At 46.0% G+C, this 19,444-nt stretch overlaps 1 protein-coding gene across 1 annotated transcript in view; it reads left to right on the forward strand.

The window, feature by feature from the left end:
• The window catches only part of LOC119394433 (immunoglobulin-binding protein 1b), a 71,381-nt gene that overhangs the window by 9,169 nt on the left and 42,768 nt on the right, over positions 1-19,444 (forward strand). The window contains exons 3-5 of the mRNA XM_037661739.2: positions 2,716-2,800; positions 7,896-8,044; positions 12,182-12,290. Of these exons, the coding sequence (XP_037517667.1) occupies positions 2,716-2,800; positions 7,896-8,044; positions 12,182-12,290 (343 nt within the window). The remainder of the gene's footprint in view (positions 1-2,715; positions 2,801-7,895; positions 8,045-12,181; positions 12,291-19,444) is intronic.

A 19,444-nucleotide genomic window follows, 5' to 3' on the forward strand; every position in this document is an offset into this window, starting at 1 on the left:
AGGAGGATAGGTTGGCGGCTTCAGTCAGATAGGAAAACTAGCGACACATTGAGTAAGTGCACTTTGCTGCAAAAAGTGCCACTTTTTAGTCATGAGTAGCTAGATGGAAAAGAAAAAGTCACAGTTTCACCGCAAGGGCGAAGCAAAGAATGCGATAGTAAATTATAGTGTTGCACGAAGTGAGGCTGGCAGCTAACTGTTTTGTATCCGATCTCGCGTAACTACAAAACGATGGTGTAAGAGAATACGGCCCCTCCAGGGAGCGATGCTCTCCGCATAGTCACTTCGCGTTGAGAGCGCAGCACGTAGAAGGGTATACGAGCCGCCCGCCCCACTGTGATGGCTTACGAGATAGCGCGCGCGCCAGCGATCGTGACCGCGCCCTTAGATTCAAAGTTCAAAGTTGCTCCTCGCGCGACACTCTCTCCGTCTTTTAAGGCTTGTCATAAACAGGCAGGGCGTTTCCTGTCTGCTTCGACGCAGGCCTCCCGAGGGGTGGGTGTTGTTATCGCGCGCACCCTCCAAGCGACGGAAATGGGCCGGCTCGTTTGAACTCTGCTTCGGCCGCGTTCGTCGCCCCCGCTCGCGCTCTTTTACCAGCGGTAGAACGTACGATTCGCGGGTGGATCTTATCAATTTGGACGTCATACCGGAAGGACATGACGGCGACGGCCGTTGTCTTTTGCTTTGCTGGTAACCTCAGCGGGCAGATCAGTATATGCGTTGTTTGTCATTTCAGCCAGCGTTTGCAAAGCAGCACTGCCTAATGAGTGCGTCGTTTAATGTGTGGTGTAGCATGAATGAAGGAAATTTTTGTTTTGACTGCATTTACACTATCAATCATGACAATCAAAGGACAGCTTTGCATTCAGTGCAATTTAAGGAAGAACAGCAACTTTTTAACCACTGCTGTTGATGTGAATGTCACTGAACTCTTCTATGCGACAGTCTGTGAATGAAATTATTTCAAGGGAAGTTTTTATAACTGATGGTGGTACGATCCTGGTCAGCGAAAAAAGATGTTCGGAAGGGTTTTCATGCAATACGACCGTTTGTTTGACATCATGAAACCGCAGTTTACTGTTGCAGTTAAACTTGGTTCCTTTTATGGGGTAGTTGAAAAAACTTATCACTCCAGTTACGTTTAAGAATGGTGGTCTTTCCAGAGATTTTGCCTAGTGGTTAGATTTGATCTTCCCCTTTGTGAAGTATTGTGTGAGAGGTAATAGATGCATGTTGATGAGGACACTAAGTACTACTATATTAGTGCTGTAAAGTTTGCAATTGCATCACGGTTACTCAGAACAGAGCTTTCATAATGGAGATCAAATAAACAAAGTGATACTATTGGCACTGCCACAAGTCGAACGATGGTTACAAATCCTGCAACTTACCTGTTCCTCTAATATGTGGTGAACTTTAGTGAACGACTGGAAATGACGACGTTGCATCACATTCCAGCAAGAAAAAAAGAAGCAGATTAACATACTTTACTGTATTTATTTACAGAATTCACTGATGTTGACTCGTGATATGTGAATAGAACGTGCTATTTGTGAGAGCGCACCAGTTTCTATTTGTGCATCCCAAATTCAGAGTGAGGAGTTTCACCTCGCAGAATATGACTACCTAGGTTTTATTCAAACCTGAAAAGTTAGTCGTTCAACTTGGAAAACCGGATACATCGCCTGCTCCTTGAAACAGCATGCTTAGATCATGATTTTGGAGTGATGTTTGTGTTGCAATGATTCATAACTTACTCCACATTTTAAAACTCTAGTCACGGAATAGAAGTGGACTGATGGAACCAGTCAGGGAGGCGGAATGTGTATGAATGGTTGCCATACATTCCAGAATGGTGTCTGAATGGAATGGCCACGTAATCCTGGAGCACTAAATGTCATCTATAGGCACAACTGCAAAATAACCAAGTTTGCCAATTAGACCAACTTTTACCCTGCCACAGTGGCTGTATTTTCGATGGAGGCGAAAATGGTTTAGGTGCACGTTAAAGAACCCCAGGTAATCGAAATTTCTGGAGCCCTCCACTATGGCATCTCTCATAATCATATCGTGGTTTTGGGACGTTAAACCCCAGATATTATTATTAGACTAACCTGTACCTGTCATCCACTTTAGTACATTTCAAATTTTTTTTTACTCAATACTACCACCTTGTTTCATCTCGTTGGTTGCCGCCTCTGCCACACTGATGATTGACAAGGCAGTAATCTGCATTCTGCATTTATCAAGACTCTGTAACTATCATGATAGAAGGTGGGCATGTAAAACACAAACATGTTTGTGTTGTCTCGTTCTCTTCCGCTGTGCGTGTGTTCGCACACCCACCCTCTTTATTGATGAATATTTACCAACTAGCTCAACATTCTGTTGTTCTAAGACTGTGATGTTCTGTGCATTACCAGACTATGTTGTCAGGAATGATTCAGCTTAGCAAGGTTAGGTCTCAATCCTGACTATCACTGAGTACGCAAAAACCAAATATTGAATTTCAGATATCGGTGGACCACTCGTTGGTACATATTTGTGCAACTACCATGTTGTCGTGGCTGTTTGCTGACTGCCAGGTCAGCGCCAGCAAAATGTTCTTGACAATTGCATTGCCTTGTTTCTTAGGCCTAACCAGCACTGGTGTTCATGCTTATATGGTGGCATGCTTTTGATTTCATGCATGAATAATTTTTCTTGTGACAGGTTTCTGCTGTTGCCGGCATTTCTTGGTTCTCTAACGCAGAAGAGAGTTGCGACTGACCGAAGTGAAATCCTGCGATTATCGGAGGTACGTTTCAATAAAAGTGCAGTACTCTTGTTTAAAGGTGCCATAAGCGTTCTCTGGAAAACAACCCGCTCTGTCAGTAGTTTTCTGTGTACAATTTTATTTTTTATTTTCTTGAGTGCGGCCATCTTACGGTATACTACGAGTAATTTTGTGTATTTTGCTGTGCAGCTGTCACTGGGCTCACACCCGTAGTTCCTTCCCAGGTGAAAATGTGTAACTGGGAATCCAACTGGTTTCAACTGGTTCCACTTCAACTGGTTTAAGGAACACATTTCCAGTTGGTAACTGGGACCAGTTGGGAATGCATTCCCAGTTGGCGACTGGGACCAGTTGGGAATACATTCCCAGTTGGCAACTGGTACCAATTGGGAATGCATTCCCAGTTGGAAATGCTTTCCCAGTTGTGAACAGGTCCCATTCCCCGTTGGTGCCCAAATGGGCATGCTTGTACTCCAGCTAGCTCAAACAATCTTCAACGTGCAAATAATGTTCATTCTGAGCACATCAAACACTCCAATGGAACACTTGACACTCCATGTTAAGTGTAGAAGATGATCATGATTTATTGCTATTACACAAAAAATTACACAGCTCTAGGCATTCCCTGCTGTGGCTGGTTTGGACCAGCACTGTGGTTGCACATTCAGTGCAAAGATATCCTCCGCTCGGCTTTCATGCAGCGCTGTATTTTCTCAACCAATATACTGATGAAGTTTCGGGCTGCGCAGCTGATGAATCTGTGCCATTCACCCGTGACCAATGAAACAGCGTTGCTGCAAAATAAGAGGTAACATGTTTCATGCATGTCTCAGAACAGTCATATAAATTTATAGATATACACAGCAGACCTGCCTTCTAACAATTCACACGACAAACAGTGTCTACAGAGATCATGCGCTGCATCTATTCCGAATTTTTAGAAGTCGAGTTTATATATCAGCAGCAAAAAATAATAAAAAACACCATTATTTTCACTCGAATTCATATGCCTACACATGCAACAGGTTCAGGAATATTCATTTAGAGTGCAAATACGGGCCCTTAGCGCTTTCTTTGAAAGTCGCGGACAGAGTTACGAGTACACTTCATATTTATTTAGCACGCCGTTCAAAGCACAAGTATCGCACGGCACTCGTTTTCTGTGATGCTCCCAAACAAATGGCAGCAAGTTTGCGAGCACTCCGCACAAACCCATAAACAAACTTAGCTAGAGCAGTATAGAAAGCATTTGTTTACAATGCAACGTTCCATCGTCTCAACACTCAAAGCACTCTGCCTGCATTATATCTACATCTTCTCTAGGATACTGAACAACTAGCACTCGAAGCATAAATGGTAAAATTACCTTCAAACGGCTGCATCGCTGACAATTGGCAGGCAGCATTCCGCACACAATGGGTTCATATATCCGTCTTGTCACAGGCGTAAACACTTGTCCGGCGTTCGCCTGAAGTCAAAGTCTTCCAGAGATGAAGCTGCGGAACACTAATTCGACAAAGTCTAATTTACGCACGCCATGACTGCACGTTCCTTTTGAAAAACAGCACAACTAAGCAGCGCGACCACGGACCACCGAGCGCTCGGTAGCTAGCCCTCGTCCCATGTGGTGTACGAAACTAGCATCGCTGTTTTTCTAAATTTTATGTCTTTGTTATCCAGTTTCTTTCTTCCATTAAATATTGCCGAATTGGCACGAAATAATTCATTTCAGTTTATTTTATATGTAATCTTTATGCTTGATTACTTTACTGCTTCGTTCAATGTTTGAGCCTATGAGATACGGGACTAATGTGACGGCAGTCGATGTAGAGAGGCTGCGTTTGTGCAACGGTTTGTGGGTTTGTGTCGGCAGGATGTCAGCAGTCTGTGGCAGTCTCAGCTGTGGTAGCTCTCGGCACTGGCACTACTCCATTTTTCGTTCTCGTACGGAAGTAACCGCTGTGCTGCACACAAGACTATTAAGCATGGCATGCTCCCAGCGAGACGACGGCAATATTAACACCCCAACGTCAATTGGGCCCGCCTCGGTTGCGCGTATTGTCACCGTGATGGACGTAAAAAGATTGACAACAGCTTTTTAATGTTAGTTGAATGTACTGATGCTAAAACAAGCGTACGCTTGTGTGCACTGTGTTGCGCATTTGCGCAACGGAATAATCCACGATAATATGATTTTGAGAAATACATATATATCAGGTGAGGTAAGACTGTATATATTAATGTAATGGGGTCTAAACAACACGAAGAGGATGACGTCTAAACAAGAAAAGATAATTCATTCGCAAACCATGAGGTGCTATTTTCTTATTCTCTCATTGTCCTAGGAATATTACTAGGCCAGTGATGGCACCCTTCTGCGAATAGGACACAAAAAGCTCTTAGATAAAACCCATTCGCTCAAGTGCAGCAATGCTGCGTATGCGTTCGAGTTCAATTATCTTTCTTCTTTCACTTTGAAGAACCGTACCACCAGGACAACTGGTCGCACTTCCAGTGAGGGCGCAACTGGGACCACTTGCTTCCAATTTAACTGGTTATGGTTTCCAACTGGGATCAGCTTCCAGTTCAACTGGTCATGGTTCCCGTTGGTGGCCAGTTGAGCTGTAACTGGAACCAGCTGCTAACTGGGACCAGTTGCAACTGGAACCAACTGGGACCAGTTGAGTTGTAACTGGGACCAGCTGCTAACTGGGACCAGTTGCAACTGGAATCAACTGGGACCAGTTGTTTCCCAACTGGAACCATTTGATCCCAGTTGAAACCAGTTGGATTCCCAGTTACTCATTTTCACCTGGGTTTTAACGTCCATTAGTGACCATCGGGGGAACGCCGTACTGCTTTGCAAGTAGTTTGTAAAGAAATGAAGATAGAAGTAAAGGAAAAACAAATTGGCACTGATTAGCCATCATTTGCCCTCTTGAAGTAAAAAATGTGCTATACCTTCGAAGGATTTGAGTTGTGATCCAGCGGCCTGGTAGCCAAAGGTCCTACCTCTCTGCGACTCCATCGATGCTGCAAGAAACGCTCTTTCGAAATGCTTGACCATGTGCTGTAACATATCATCTATGAGTCGAGATGAAAGAGTTTGAATGAAGTTATCTAAAAAATGCAGAATAGGAAAGAGAGAGAGAGAAAAAAAAAGAATTACCGCCCAAGCACTCCTACAGATAATTAACCAGTGAAGCTGAAACGTGCGGCCCCGGTGTTTACCACTAGGTTAATCCCCATCATTCACTAAAGTATTTCTCAATTGTTTTGTCTGTCCAGAAATCTTAATTGGTGTTTGCCTCCTTCATTTTTAGTGGACAGTGGTGAGTAGTGGAATTTGCCTAATTTCTGTGGCATATAGAGCTTTTGTGCTCGTGGGACGGACGAATTTCGGTTTTGCTTACCCATGTACAGCCTCAATGTAAAAAAAGAAAAACTGCAGAAGCCAGCAATTCCTTTGTTTCTGTGCTTGTGTACTGCGACAGCTGCACTTTCCACTAGAAGAAGTTCCTGTGCTAGTTGGTGCCTGTGCTTGCTAAATATGTAGTTGCTGGGGAAAAGCCTGAAAAAAAAAAGGGACAGGGGAGACGGGAGCACCAACTACGAACTACTGTTCCTACCACCCCCCCCTTTTTTTATGTTTCAGGCTTTGTGCCAAGAACCGCATGTTTCGCAAGCACTTTCTACCTAGTACTTGATTCGCGTTGCTGTTTGTTCTGTTTTCTTAATGAAGATAGGTCATACCTGCTGCATTTTTCTCGCTTATGACCCATATGAAATGTACAGAAAATTTGGTGCAGGTTGTGCATTAATGGAAGGCTGCTTTATAGCAGTACATGGAGATCTCTCTTTATTTTTCATTTTTATTTTTTCTGCAGTTTGTAGTTGAAGGTGTGGGTCATACGTGAGAAAATGTGGTACTTATATGGGATTTACCGAGTTGCACATTGATTTCTTCTACAAGTGCAATACAAGCATTGGGGTACTGTAGCCGCTGTGAATCGCATGAATAAGGTGAATGTGCAAGTTTAATGTGTTGCTTTGTTCTTTCTGACAGTCTCAGTCGTTAGTCTTAATCGATACAATCGGTTGAGAAGAAATACAGGAAGATGGCTTTCACCTTCCAGTCGTCCGAGTTAAATGCATAAGGATCCGTGTGACTTTTAAAAATGCGTGGGCATCATCATTTGTCACACAAGACATGCTTGTTTGAACAATGGACAAACAAAATCTTTGTACACTGGTCATTCTAGTGATGCAGATACGAAACAAGAAAGTATTACAGTGATGAAAGCCAAGCATGTCATCGGCATTCTTAGTTACAAATTATTCCACATGTACAGACGGGTCCACTGTCAAAGGGAACACTTGCGTGCAGGGCATGTTCGGATTACGCTCTCTTGCAAAAGCATAGTGGCTTAGATTTGCATAAGACTACTGGTGGTTGACACTTGCGTCTCCTTTTGACAGAACAGTGCCATTCAAGAACGAAATTTCCCCATCCACTTGCCGTTAGGGGGCCAGCAATATGAAGGGTGCTCATTCGAGTGTTCCCTTTAACAGTGGACCGTACTGTACATTTAGTTTAGTTTACTTGCACTGAGAACACAGAGATACCTTAGTATCTGTAAAAAAAACACTTCTGGGATGCCAATTAAGAAATAATTGTATGCACTGCACTTCATGTTGTTCTCGTTCTTTAATGTTTACTGACATTAAGATTTGGGAGCCGTGTGCTCCACCAGGCGAATATGTCATTGAGATTCCTTTGAAGGTCAGAGCAAGTGCAAATGATGGTTATACCTCTACGTGTAATGCAGTAATCAGAGCAAGGCTTCGTTTGAGATGCTAATTCGTTAGGACACCTATTGCAGGAAGGCTAGGTGCTCACAAGCTCGGGTGTACCGGACGTTGCTGAACCTTGATATAGCATGGATGTTAACTAATTATTGTATGTACATATTAAACTAAGACTATGCTAGTTCTTCTTGCAGTGGTAGTACTTCTTGCAAACAATAGTGTCTTAATGGAGTAACATCCAATATGAAGGTTTTCATAACTGATTTAGACAATTCTTAACTTGATTATACTGCTGCTTGTGCGACAGGTTTACTTCCGGGACTTCCTAACACGATGTCGGAATTACGGAGTCACCAGCTACGAATTGCCCGAAGCAAAGGACGATGATTCTCCCGAGGAGAAGCCAGCCGCGAGTCCCAAGAAGTCTGAAACAGACAACCTTCTCGATGCTTGCAGGTTTGTTTTTCTCCGTTCTTGTTTACATTGATCTTTCTGGCATTTTTTTGTTTGTTTGTTTGACAGATTTTATGTGTTCACTTAAAACTTTGAGTCCTACGAGTCCATGAGCCCCAAGTATGTACTGTAGAAGTTGCTTATTTTTTTAGCCAAAAATTTTTGTTTGCCTTTTTGGCAGTGTTTAATATCAATAAGTGTGTCCATTACTTTTGAATACCTGCCACGGTGTTCTAGTGGTTATGGTGCTGGACTGCTGACCCGAAGGTCGCGGGATCGAATCCCAGCTGCGGCGGCCGCATTCTCGATGGAGGCGAAAATGCTTGAGGCTCGTTTACTAAGATGTAGGTGCACATTAAAGAACCCCAGGCGGTTGAAATTTCCGGAGCCCTCCACTGTGGCGTCACTCATGATCAAATCGTGGTTTTGGGACATTAAACCCCAATAATTATTATTATTACTTGTCAAATTATTTTCAGGTGACATATATATTGTATATTTACATATAAGCAAGCACATATTTTTATTTTTCTTCAGTCTCTCCTCCAAACAACAATGCATTTTCCAGTGAATGCACTATAAGACAATTACATGCTATGTTTATTTACAGGAGCCTTTGCCTAATAGGTTGAAGAAACATCATCAGAAGAATTTAACTCTTACCACCTAGTGGTATTATTTGATCACTGGCAAACCAATAAGTGGCATTGTTTTTGGCTTTGCATGAGCCAGAAAGGAAAGCAGTATACTTATTTTTTTGGCGTACGGGAAATTCACGAATGTGCTACAGTCAACTGCCGATTTTTCGGACTCCCTAGGGACCGAGTAATCGTCCGAAAAATCGGGCAGTCCGAAAAAACGAATTTCATGCTTTTTTATTAAATCGCCACAGCCACGTCCGAAATAGCTTTAATGCCTCCCAGTGCAATTATCAGGCATTTTGGTGCGCGCCCAGACTCTCGCAAATACAATCGGTACCTGCCGCGAACCCCGCTAACTACGTACGTGCCAACCGCCACTTTTGCATCTCGTGATGAGCGCCGCTGATACCAGCAAAGAGCGGAATATATTACGGCTCTCTCGCATGGAGCGTTTGGAAAACGATGACGCGGAACACAAAGACTGTGGCAGACGAGCGGACGAATCGTCTGGCTTTCCCCGATGCATGTGCGCATGTAACCCAATCGTTTCTAGTTGTGTGCAGCACATCGCCAACTAAGCTGACGCCGTCACTGTACTGTTGCTGTATCATACGCACGCATTTATCATGAAAGGGTTCGTGATGCGCAATTTGTCCCTGACCGCACACGGGCGCGGCAATGGCGAGCTGGTTTCGTCCGTGAAGGCTACGTGTCTGTGCTGCGCACTTGGCAGTCTCGCACAAAGAGGCAGCAGGAATGGCGGCGCGGCGCGTTTGGATTCCCGCCTATTAAAGGGACACTAAAGGCAAATAACAATTTATGTCAGAGTCAAAGGTCAATGTGTGAGAACGTCTAAAACGTCAATAGTATCAACAGCAGTGCTCTAGTAATCGAGAAATTAAGGTAAATGTAGGACACTATGTGCGCCACGAGTGGGACATTTTGGAAATGATCCCGATGACGTCAGAGAGCCCTGAGTACAATTAACCACTACTCATCAAACCATTTGCAATAAAAAAAGAACCTTCCGCGCATCACAAGACGTAATAAAATGCTGCTTGTTCGTTTTTCTTTGATTCATGGAAAAAAGAACCTCTTGGCACTACCATGGGCAACGGCGCGAGTGGTTCAAAAGTTCCGTTTTCGCCAAGCTGCGCGTCTCAGTGGTATTTTCGGTATCGCGTACAGCTGCGTGTGCTTGGTTCTCGCTATTTTCACCCTGTCGATACTCTACTTCTGCTGCTGCTGGCCAAGCTAAGCTCCGTTACAGTGAACTATAAAGTTTCGGAGTGGCCCGTGGCTGCGTCTTGGCAAGGTTGATGGCCGCTGTTGCGCAAGAAACCGTAGCTTCGGCGGCCGGGCAGTGAAGGCGGGCAACGTTGGGCACGGCAACTGCTACGTCAGAAGGTCCGTTCAGACGGGTGACTTGAAGTGTGCTAAAGCCGTGCGGACCACTAAAACGTGATTTTCTTTCAAAATAAGCATTTCCTTGGCACGAAACAAGCACTACGAGGTTTCTGCAACTCCACTGCAACAGTCAACGTCGACTTAATATTTGCCTTTAGTGTCCCTTTAAATGCGTGCAGTACGCATGCAAATGCGCTAGGCCACGTGCACTACCGAGCAGTTAACTGAAGATGCTTATCGTAAGGGTTTTCAGCGATTAAGTCGTACTGGCGCGTTTGCCAGCTGCCGCCGTCACGCCTCCGTGCATTTCCGCTGCTTATCCGTAAAGACATCGCCGCACGGCGCCGCGATAGCGGGCTTTTGGATTTTCTGGTCTGCTTCACCCCATAACGCTTCGGCATTGCGGCAAAGCTGACTGTCGGACTCTGCTGCTGTAGCAAACAGACCGACTCGCGAAAGCGCTGGTTCGAACCTACGAGATGATAGACGCGGCACAGGTGGGGGCTTCAAATAATGCCTTTCGGACCTGCAATTTGGGCAGAAAGCCCGAAAAATCGGGCGCGGAAGAGTTTCAGCGTCCGAAATTTTGGACGTTCTAATACATTGACATCTATGGGGCTGGTGACGGTGCCGCGAAAGCGTCCGAATTTTCGAGCAAGTCCGGAAAATCGGGCGTCCGAAAAATCGGCAGTTGACTGTAGTTGTATTCTCAATAGCCTGGTGAAATGGAAAGGGTTCAAATGAAATTTGACGAAGTCTTTCAAGAAATAACTGAGTAAAAAAATGCAGTGATTTCCTTCTAATTTTGACGCAGATGCGTTTTTCTTCAGACATGCGCCGTTTCGCTATCGAGTACGAACATCTTGCCACCCTAGTCACGACCCAGTTTTATTTTGATCAGGCTGCCTTCCGCAAGGCACAATGGACTTAACTGTTGGCAGCGCTTTTATCTACCAAATTGTGCTATGGGCGGTGGTGGTTTGTTGTCCCTGTAAATGCTCGCACAAGTACATGGTGGTTGCTTTCGTGATTTAATGGTTTATGGGACAGGTGGCACTGATCGTCTCCTTGCAACTTTCTTGCTCGGCCTGCTCGCACAATCGCTGCACAATCTCTAGCCCGTCTTTGCATGTCGGCAGCTTGTCATAGATTCAGGAAACCATCTACCTCATCCGTATCGCCCAGACATGGGAGGCTCCGTGCCCGGGCTGCCCTCGTGGACTTTTCATGCGTGCAGGCATGTGTTCGTGGCAAATGAAATACTGCACTAGCTTTTGGGTGTCGCTAGATTACAATTTTAGATTTCGAAGGAGTGGAAAATCACTCTCAATTTTATGAATTCCTCGTTTTAACGAAATATTTCAAGTGCGGTCGTCACTTCGTTTAGTCAAGTTTCAACCATAGTGCTACATATACAAGCACGTGGAGTAGATGTTCAAGAACACAAAATGACCTTTCGTATTCACCTGTGCTTGTTCATGGTTAACCGTCCACGGCATAATCTCGAGGTGTTTCTCAAAGCCACTTCTTCTGTAAACACGGACGCACATTGGATCTCTTTGACTGTAGTGTTGTTGGGGGTTCCCTTTCCACAGTCAGGCTTCTCGGCACTTGCCTGTCTCTCTGAATGATCTGTTCACTTTTTCACTGCCTTCCTTTCATGTCCGCACGCTTATGGTGGCTTGTGCCTGGGTTCGAAATCTTTCTGTACGATTTACCAGTTCACAGCACAAGGCTATCCTGCGAAAGTGCAAGCTCCTTCCAGCATGTTTAGCTGGTGTTGGTTGACGCACTATCGGTAGTTGTCTTGCACGCAGCTGCATCATGCCTCGATTTCTCTAATGTTCCAGGCTCTCGCGCTGGTTGTTTTGGCATAATGTCCTCTGTGTGTGGGTGTGCGCTTTCATGAGGGTGGCCATTGATGGTGGCTCGTTCATCGCCTTTTGCCGCGCACGCTTCGTCATTGTTGGCAGCCGGTGTTTGTATCTTGATATTGGTTTTAGAAGGCAGGGGTGTGTGCTTTGTGTACATGTTCGCTTGTTACACTATGCAAACTGTCTGACTAGTGCAATAATCTAGTATTTCTCTCCAGGAAGCGAAAAGAGAAGATTGCCCGCTTCACAGAGCAGAAGGCCATGGAGGAGCGTCAACGGCAGCTCAAGGATCTCATCAGCAATGCCACGGCGGATGACGAGGTCGTGGTACGAGCGGAAGCCAATGATAACCACGCTTTCACCCACAGAAATGGCACCGAATTTTTGTTGGATTCTGACATGTCATCTGAACTTGCTATTCACTGTGTAGCCTCTACACAGATCCAGCAATAACTAAATAGGGGGGGGGGGGGAAACATGAAGAAATTTTTCTTTTGTGAGATTTTCGTTGTTGTGAAAGAGACAGTGCAGGCAGGGAATGCACTACAAAACGAAAGGTTACTGTATGCTGTAACAACGTAAGAGGCCACCAATATTTATTAACAACCCCTCACATTGTGTTTCCTCTAATATTCATCTCTTTGCTGACGATTGTGTTATATCCTGTGAAATTAACAACAATAATGATATTATCGCCTGCAAAGTGTTCTAGGTGGCATATCTAATTGGTGTAACATGTGGCTCATGAAGCTGAATCCTAAAAAGTTGAAAGCGCTCCGATTGGCTTGGTGGCAATTCCTCTCTGTTATTCCTCTCTGTTTGCCCTAGAAATAATCGCCGAGATGTGAAGCACAACTAATAAATATGCATAGATGCATACTCTTGAGCAGAAAGTAGGACAGAAAACGAATGTTTTCTGTGGGACATGCTGCTCAAGCCTGTGCTTCACCGCATCATGCAACTGCATTGCGCGGTGGTACGATGGTCACTCGGGTCCAGTACTTCTGTGTCTTACGCAGCTATTGGTTCATCCTTTTCCTATGCCGGCATACTACACCCGAATACAAGCATCTTCACAGCAGAGGCCTACGCCATACTTGCGGCTGTCAAACACATCAAAGAATTAAAACTAGAAAGTGTTGTGATATACACTGATTCTCTAAGTGTAGTAAAAGCCCTGAGATCTCAAAAAGCATAAAAACCCTGTCCTTGTGTCACTCTATTCACTCCTGTGTACGGTCCACACACTCAAACAGCATGTCGTGGTGTGCTGGGTGCCAGGGCACTGTTATGATCGGCCTGCCTGGCTTGGCGCCGCTTTGACGCATGAGACGTTGCGGCTAAGACTACCCTGATTTCTTCCGGGTCAGCGGTTCCAGAGATTCCCCAAGAGCGGCGACAACACGAAGGTCGTTCGTTTAATATTCTCAGGTTGTCTGCGCCCCTCGTAAAACCCTTTGGGCACGCCTGACCAACTGACAGTTTAGGAAGAGTTGTTGGCCGTCGAGGCGGCTTGCTTTGTCGTCAAGGTGCCCCGGACAAAGGACCCAGCGTCTGGGAACCGTCTGCGGATGCATTTCCCACGTTCCCCGTGGCGCCTTGTTGCCGCTGTTTCCACAACACGTGGCCTGCCTTGCGCCGCATACCCATCATTGCAACAGACTACGAAATTGACTTCCACGTAAGACTCAACGTCTTCGTGCTGTGCCGTGTGTGCGCGGTGGGCAGTGTTTTTCCCTCGCCATGGGACGAACTGGACGTGCCTCTTTCTCCTTTCGTGGGTTGGGAAGGAGGCGGCGTTTCACCTTCCCCTTTTGGGGGCGGAGGTGAAGATGGAAAGTTTCATTGGACTGTCCTGGCCTCCATTGTTTTTTCCTACAGGGAACCCTGGGAAGGCCAGGACATAAAATGCGAGCGCCGATGCGCTCCCGTCGAGCTCTCACAAGTTCTCTCAAGCTCTCACGAGCTCCGAGAGCTTCCATGATGCTAACCCCATCATGTAGCAACACGCTACCTGTAAATAAACGTTACTGTTAACAGCTCCGGGCTCCTCTCCTCGACATCTCCCCGGGACTCTGGCTGGCTCCGGTCATCTGGGCAGAACCCCGATTACATCAACTGGATGGCAGCGGTGTGATGCTGCTGACAACTGGAACTCATCAACTGGTTAGCAGCAACGGGATGACCCATGCTTGACTCGGGCCTCAACGATATGGTGAGTGCTTGACTTTCTTTGAGTTTTGCCAGGTTTTAGCTTTTGAAGTTTTCTAAATCTGTGTGTAATCTTCTGTGCGTATAGGCTTCGTTGTACCGCTACCATACGTCACAGCTATTCACCATTTTAGCTTTCATGTTCTAAAACTGGCAGTGTTTTACCGTGCGTCTAGGCTTCGCTTGTTCGCTACCTAACGTCACGGCGGGTAGAAAGTCCTCACTCGTGAAGATCATGGAGTTGGTAAAGAAGCTAGAGAGACCAGACCTCTTACTACTGTGTGAAGAGCTGGGAATTAAGGTTGGGAGAGAAGAGAGAGAGTCACAGCTGATTAAGGCTATTCAGGAATGCGGGGCGGAGGATGATGAAATTGAGGAGTGCTGGGAAGAAGTAGAAAAAAAGCAAAAAGAGGCCGAGAGAATCAAAAGATGGGCTGAAGAAGACAGGATAAATGAGAAAAGGAGATTGGCTTTAGCACTTTATCAGGCATCAAGTAACCCGAATAACGAGAAAGCAGCCTCAGATAAGAAAAAGAAAGGCAGTCCTGCTAAGTCCACGTCTACAGTGAGCCACTCAGAAGATCGAAAGAAAGAAAAGGCGTTTAAGGCTAGGAAGCCGGTTGTATGCCGCCGTTGCAAAGAGCTAGGTCACATCGCAATCGGCTGCCGCAAGCCTAGGAATGTTCTCTGTTTTCGGGACAGCAGCGACAATAATCTGGAACAATTGAAACCCCCCATTCAGGAATTAGTTGAGGAAAACGTACCGCGGGACTCTGCCGCAACGTTTGATAGTGTACCTCCGTACTCTTCGACAAATGAGGTGACCACAGGGGAACGCCCGAGCGCATGGCAAGTAGTTGAAAATGAAAGTGTGTGTTTGCCATTAGCCCGCGTTGAAAGTGAGGTACCGTTCAGACTGCTCGCCCCGGAAACTTTGGTGTCCCAAAACCTGCCCGAGCATTATCCCTCTCAGAATGATGTGGATATGCTTTCGAAAGGCCTTTGTTTTGGTGACGAATCGGCGGCAGCTATGACGGATCCGATGGCCTGTGAGTCTGCTCATGAGGTTCCGAAAGCAGAAAGCGCTAATGAAGCAGACTGTAAAAGTTCAGATGATGAGGCGCTTAGCTTACCACGAGAGGAAGAGGCGCTCAACATAGCGCGAGGTGATGAAGCGCTTAGATTAGCGCGAGGTGATGACTCTCATCAAGGAGAGACATCTGATGGCGAGCCGGCTGGTTTAGCAAGTGTCGATTGTAGCGTTGTTTCTGAAGTGCAGACAGCTAGATATAACGCCGAGGATAAGCCAGTTGAGCCGCCTGGAGTTTTGAGCAATGTACTTCCGAGTATTATTGCCGAGTCGGGGAGCGTTCCGTGCCGCCCTGAAAGAAAAAGGCGCCAGCGAAAACTTCGGGAAAAGGGGAAAGGTCCAAGTTGCCTCGAGCGGAGGCTGGAAACCCCTAATAAGTTCTCTAAAAGCCAAAAGTTGCGGGTCTCGCACAAATCGAGATTATGCATGAAGCGTGTCGCGAGGGCCAGGAAAAAGAGACGCCGAAGTGGTCGCCTGGTTTCTTTTGTGAAGGCTAAACGGTGGAGCAAAGCGAGGTGGTGCGTACGCGACTGTAACGACAGAGGTCCTCCCCCAAGTTTGCGAGAGGGTGACCGCTGCTCTGGGAGGCCCACAATGAGGAAGCTTAAGCGTCCGGGTGCTTCTTTGTCGGAGTTCGGGGCCCGCAGGGCAAAGGTCACCGCCACTGTGTGCTTTGGACAGGTTGGCTTTTTGTCCCTCCGTCGCGATCTGGCCCATCGACAACTGTGGTATGCGCGTCCCCCCAGAGCACGTCTGAAAGGGTGCCGCATGAATTTACGCGTGTCACGAAGGATACTAAGAATTTGTCTTGTATCCAGTTTTATTATGTTTTGTTTAGCTGTCTAACGTTTGCATGTCTGCCGATGAGCAAGGACTGCGTCGATTTTTGAGTTTTATTTTCCTCCTCATCTTAACTGCAGACATTGAGATATTTGCTAAACTGCTTGTTTGCTTACATTTTGCAAAAGCTAGCACCCGAGTAGAGGGTTTTGCGCTGATTTAACAGAGAAGTAGGCTGAAGGTAAAAGCCTCTGTTTAAACCTTCTGTTCTTGCAGTGAAGTGTAGGTTTTGTTTCTCTGTTTGTTTTATGTTTTACGCGCAAGTTTATCTTAACAGAGAAGTAGGCTGAAGGTAAAAAAGCCTCTGTTTAAACCTTATGTTTTTGCAGAGTAGTGTAGGTTTTGCTTTTGTTGATTTTATTTTATCCGCATAATGTTCGGACAGTGTAAGGCTACCAAGAATTTCTCTTGTATCCAGTTTTGAATCGTTTTGCTTTTAATGTTCGCGTGTCTGCAGATGAGCAAGGAATATGTCGATTTTTGTAACGTTTGTTTTCTTCCTCATGATAACTGCACACATTAAGATACTTGTTGAACTGAGTGTTTGCTTACATTTAGCGAAACCTAACACCCGAGTAGAGGGTTTTGCGCAAGTTGATTTTTAACAGAGAGGTAGGCTGAGGGTAAAAGCCTCTGTATAAACCTTGTGTAAATTGCAGCACACTTGTTAGTATGCACATCTGTGTAGTGTAGGTTTTTTTTTCTCTGTTTGTTTTATTTTCATACGCGCAAGTTTGATTTTGAGTTTTACTTATACTGTGAGAGGCGTAATTCGTTAACTACCTCCTTTCGTTTTGTTTCGCCCGTAGCACCTGCGTGCCTTGAACGCTGTGAATCTCTCTGGGAAATGATACAAAACGTTAGGCTGTTGATTTGCTTCGCACGTAGTAGGTCTGAGTTTCTTATGGCTTCGTTATCTGATTCTGGTTTTTCACGAGTGAGCGCACCAATTGTAAATTTCTAGGGAGTTTTACCAAAACTGTAACCTGGCATTTCTCGAGGTCAGTTGAGTGCCCTATGTTTGTTGTGCATCGGGTCTTGCGTGGTTCGTTCTGGCGTTTGCTGGCCATGGCTCAGGTCCAGAGATTGGTGCAGCCTGCGTCAACGTCTACAAGGGAGAAGATCTACGGTCTCTGCGGAGTGCTTTGGTGCTGCAACCCCTTCGAGACCTCCTGTGACGGTGGACGGGCTGTTATGATCGGCCTGCCTGGCTTGGCGCCGCTTTGACGCATGAGACGTTGCGGCTAAGACTACCCTGATTTCTTCCGGGTCAGCGGTTCCAGAGATTCCCCAAGAGCGGCGACAACACGAAGGTCGTTCGTTTAATATTCTCAGGTTGTCTGCGCCCCTCGTAAAACCCTTTGGGCACGCCTGACCAACTGACAGTTTAGGAAGAGTTGTTGGCCGTCGAGGCGGCTTGCTTTGTCGTCAAGGTGCCCCGGACAAAGGACCCAGCGTCTGGGAACCGTCTGCGGATGCATTTCCCACGTTCCCCGTGGCGCCTTGTTGCCGCTGTTTCCACAACACGTGGCCTGCCTTGCGCCGCATACCCATCATTGCAACAGACTACGAAATTGACTTCCACGTAAGACTCAACGTCTTCGTGCTGTGCCGTGTGTGCGCGGTGGGCAGTGTTTTTCCCTCGCCATGGGACGAACTGGACGTGCCTCTTTCTCCTTTCGTGGGTTGGGAAGGAGGCGGCGTTTCACCTTCCCCTTTTGGGGGCGGAGGTGAAGATGGAAATTTTCATTGGACTGTCCTGGCCTCCATTGTTTTTTCCTACAGGGAACCCTGGGAAGGCCAGGACATAAAATGCGAGCGCCGATGCGCTCCCGTCGAGCTCTCACAAGTTCTCTCAAGCTCTCACGAGCTCCGAGAGCTTCCATGATGCTAACCCCATCATGTAGCAACACGCTACCTGTAAATAAACGTTACTGTTAACAGCTCCGGGCTCCTCTCCTCGACATCTCCCCGGGACTCTGGCTGGCTCCGGTCATCTGGGCAGAACCCCGATTACATCAGCACCGAGAGATACAAGGAAACGTGTTGGCGGACCAGCTAGCTGCATCCGCCCACAAAAATGCTGCCGCCAGTGCACTCATTTCCGTTCCTGCCCTTGACCTAAAACCCCTCCTTAAGGGAGAGCTCAGGGCTCATTGGCAGAGCACATGGGATAGACAAACACATAACAAACTACACGTTATCAAGCCTCATCTTGGTAACTGGCCACCAGTGTCAAAGTCACGCCACACAGAAGTAATACTCACAAGGCTAAGAACAGGACACACATACAGTACACACTCACACCTTCTCTCTGGCGGCGACCCACCTTTGTGTGATCGATGTGGCGAAGCACTTAGCGTGATTCACATTCTAATCCAGTGTAATGATCTAGACACGCTTAGAAAACAACATTTTATATTACCCTACCGACAACAATTACCATTTCACCCATCAATGTTCATCGGTAGGGAACCTGTTTTTAAACATCAGTCACTGTTCGCGTTTTTAAAAGATGTGCATGACTTTCACGTGATTTACCCAGGCATTCCGTAGCATGGCCTCCTAACAGAGGCTGCTGCTGCGGTAGTTACACTTAAAGTAAGCACCTGCCTCGCAGCCCTTGGACTCAAGGGCGCTGAAGAGGCATTTGTGCTCGTGCCATATACCCTTAGTTTTATTATTACAACCTGACATTCATTCTCACTACACACACACATCACGTCACGCTCATGATTTTAATGCTTATACGTTTTACCCGCCCTAGGGCGCGGAACTTTAGGCCCATATACAGCCACGTAACACCATCATAGCTCGCATCCCTTACATACCATTGTAAACCACCGACCATTGCTACACTTTTATCATTTTTCATGGCGCTCTTTGGCCACGCATGGCCCTTGCGCCATTAAAACCCACATATCATCAACGATGGTCACTCGGGCTAACGTTTTCTTTTGTGTCTAAATAACGGCTAGAGATAGAATGCTCAGATATTCAGGGATATTGGATATGGCATTTCTGGTCAAAATGTATATTCGAAATTCTTTTGTGTTCAATTGGTGCAAAGCATGATTGATGTATTTACAGTGTTCTCGTTTTTGTTAGTAGCATTCCTATTAAAGGGGTTTTTGTTTTTTTTCATAAAATTGTTGAGTTATCTTTGCTTAAATTTAATACCGTTAGAAAGCACATTCCTTGTTCTACAAATGTATATAATATAATATAATATCAATAATTTTGTGTGGTAGTAGAAAAATTGTTTACCAGAGTACCCATAAATGGCCTATTTTCCCGCAGACAGGAAAGTGTTAAACAAGGAACTGAACGCACACTGTTC

The sequence above is a fragment of the Rhipicephalus sanguineus genome, chromosome 5, assembly GCF_013339695.2.
Source record: "Rhipicephalus sanguineus isolate Rsan-2018 chromosome 5, BIME_Rsan_1.4, whole genome shotgun sequence".
NCBI lineage: Eukaryota > Metazoa > Arthropoda > Arachnida > Ixodida > Ixodidae > Rhipicephalus > Rhipicephalus sanguineus.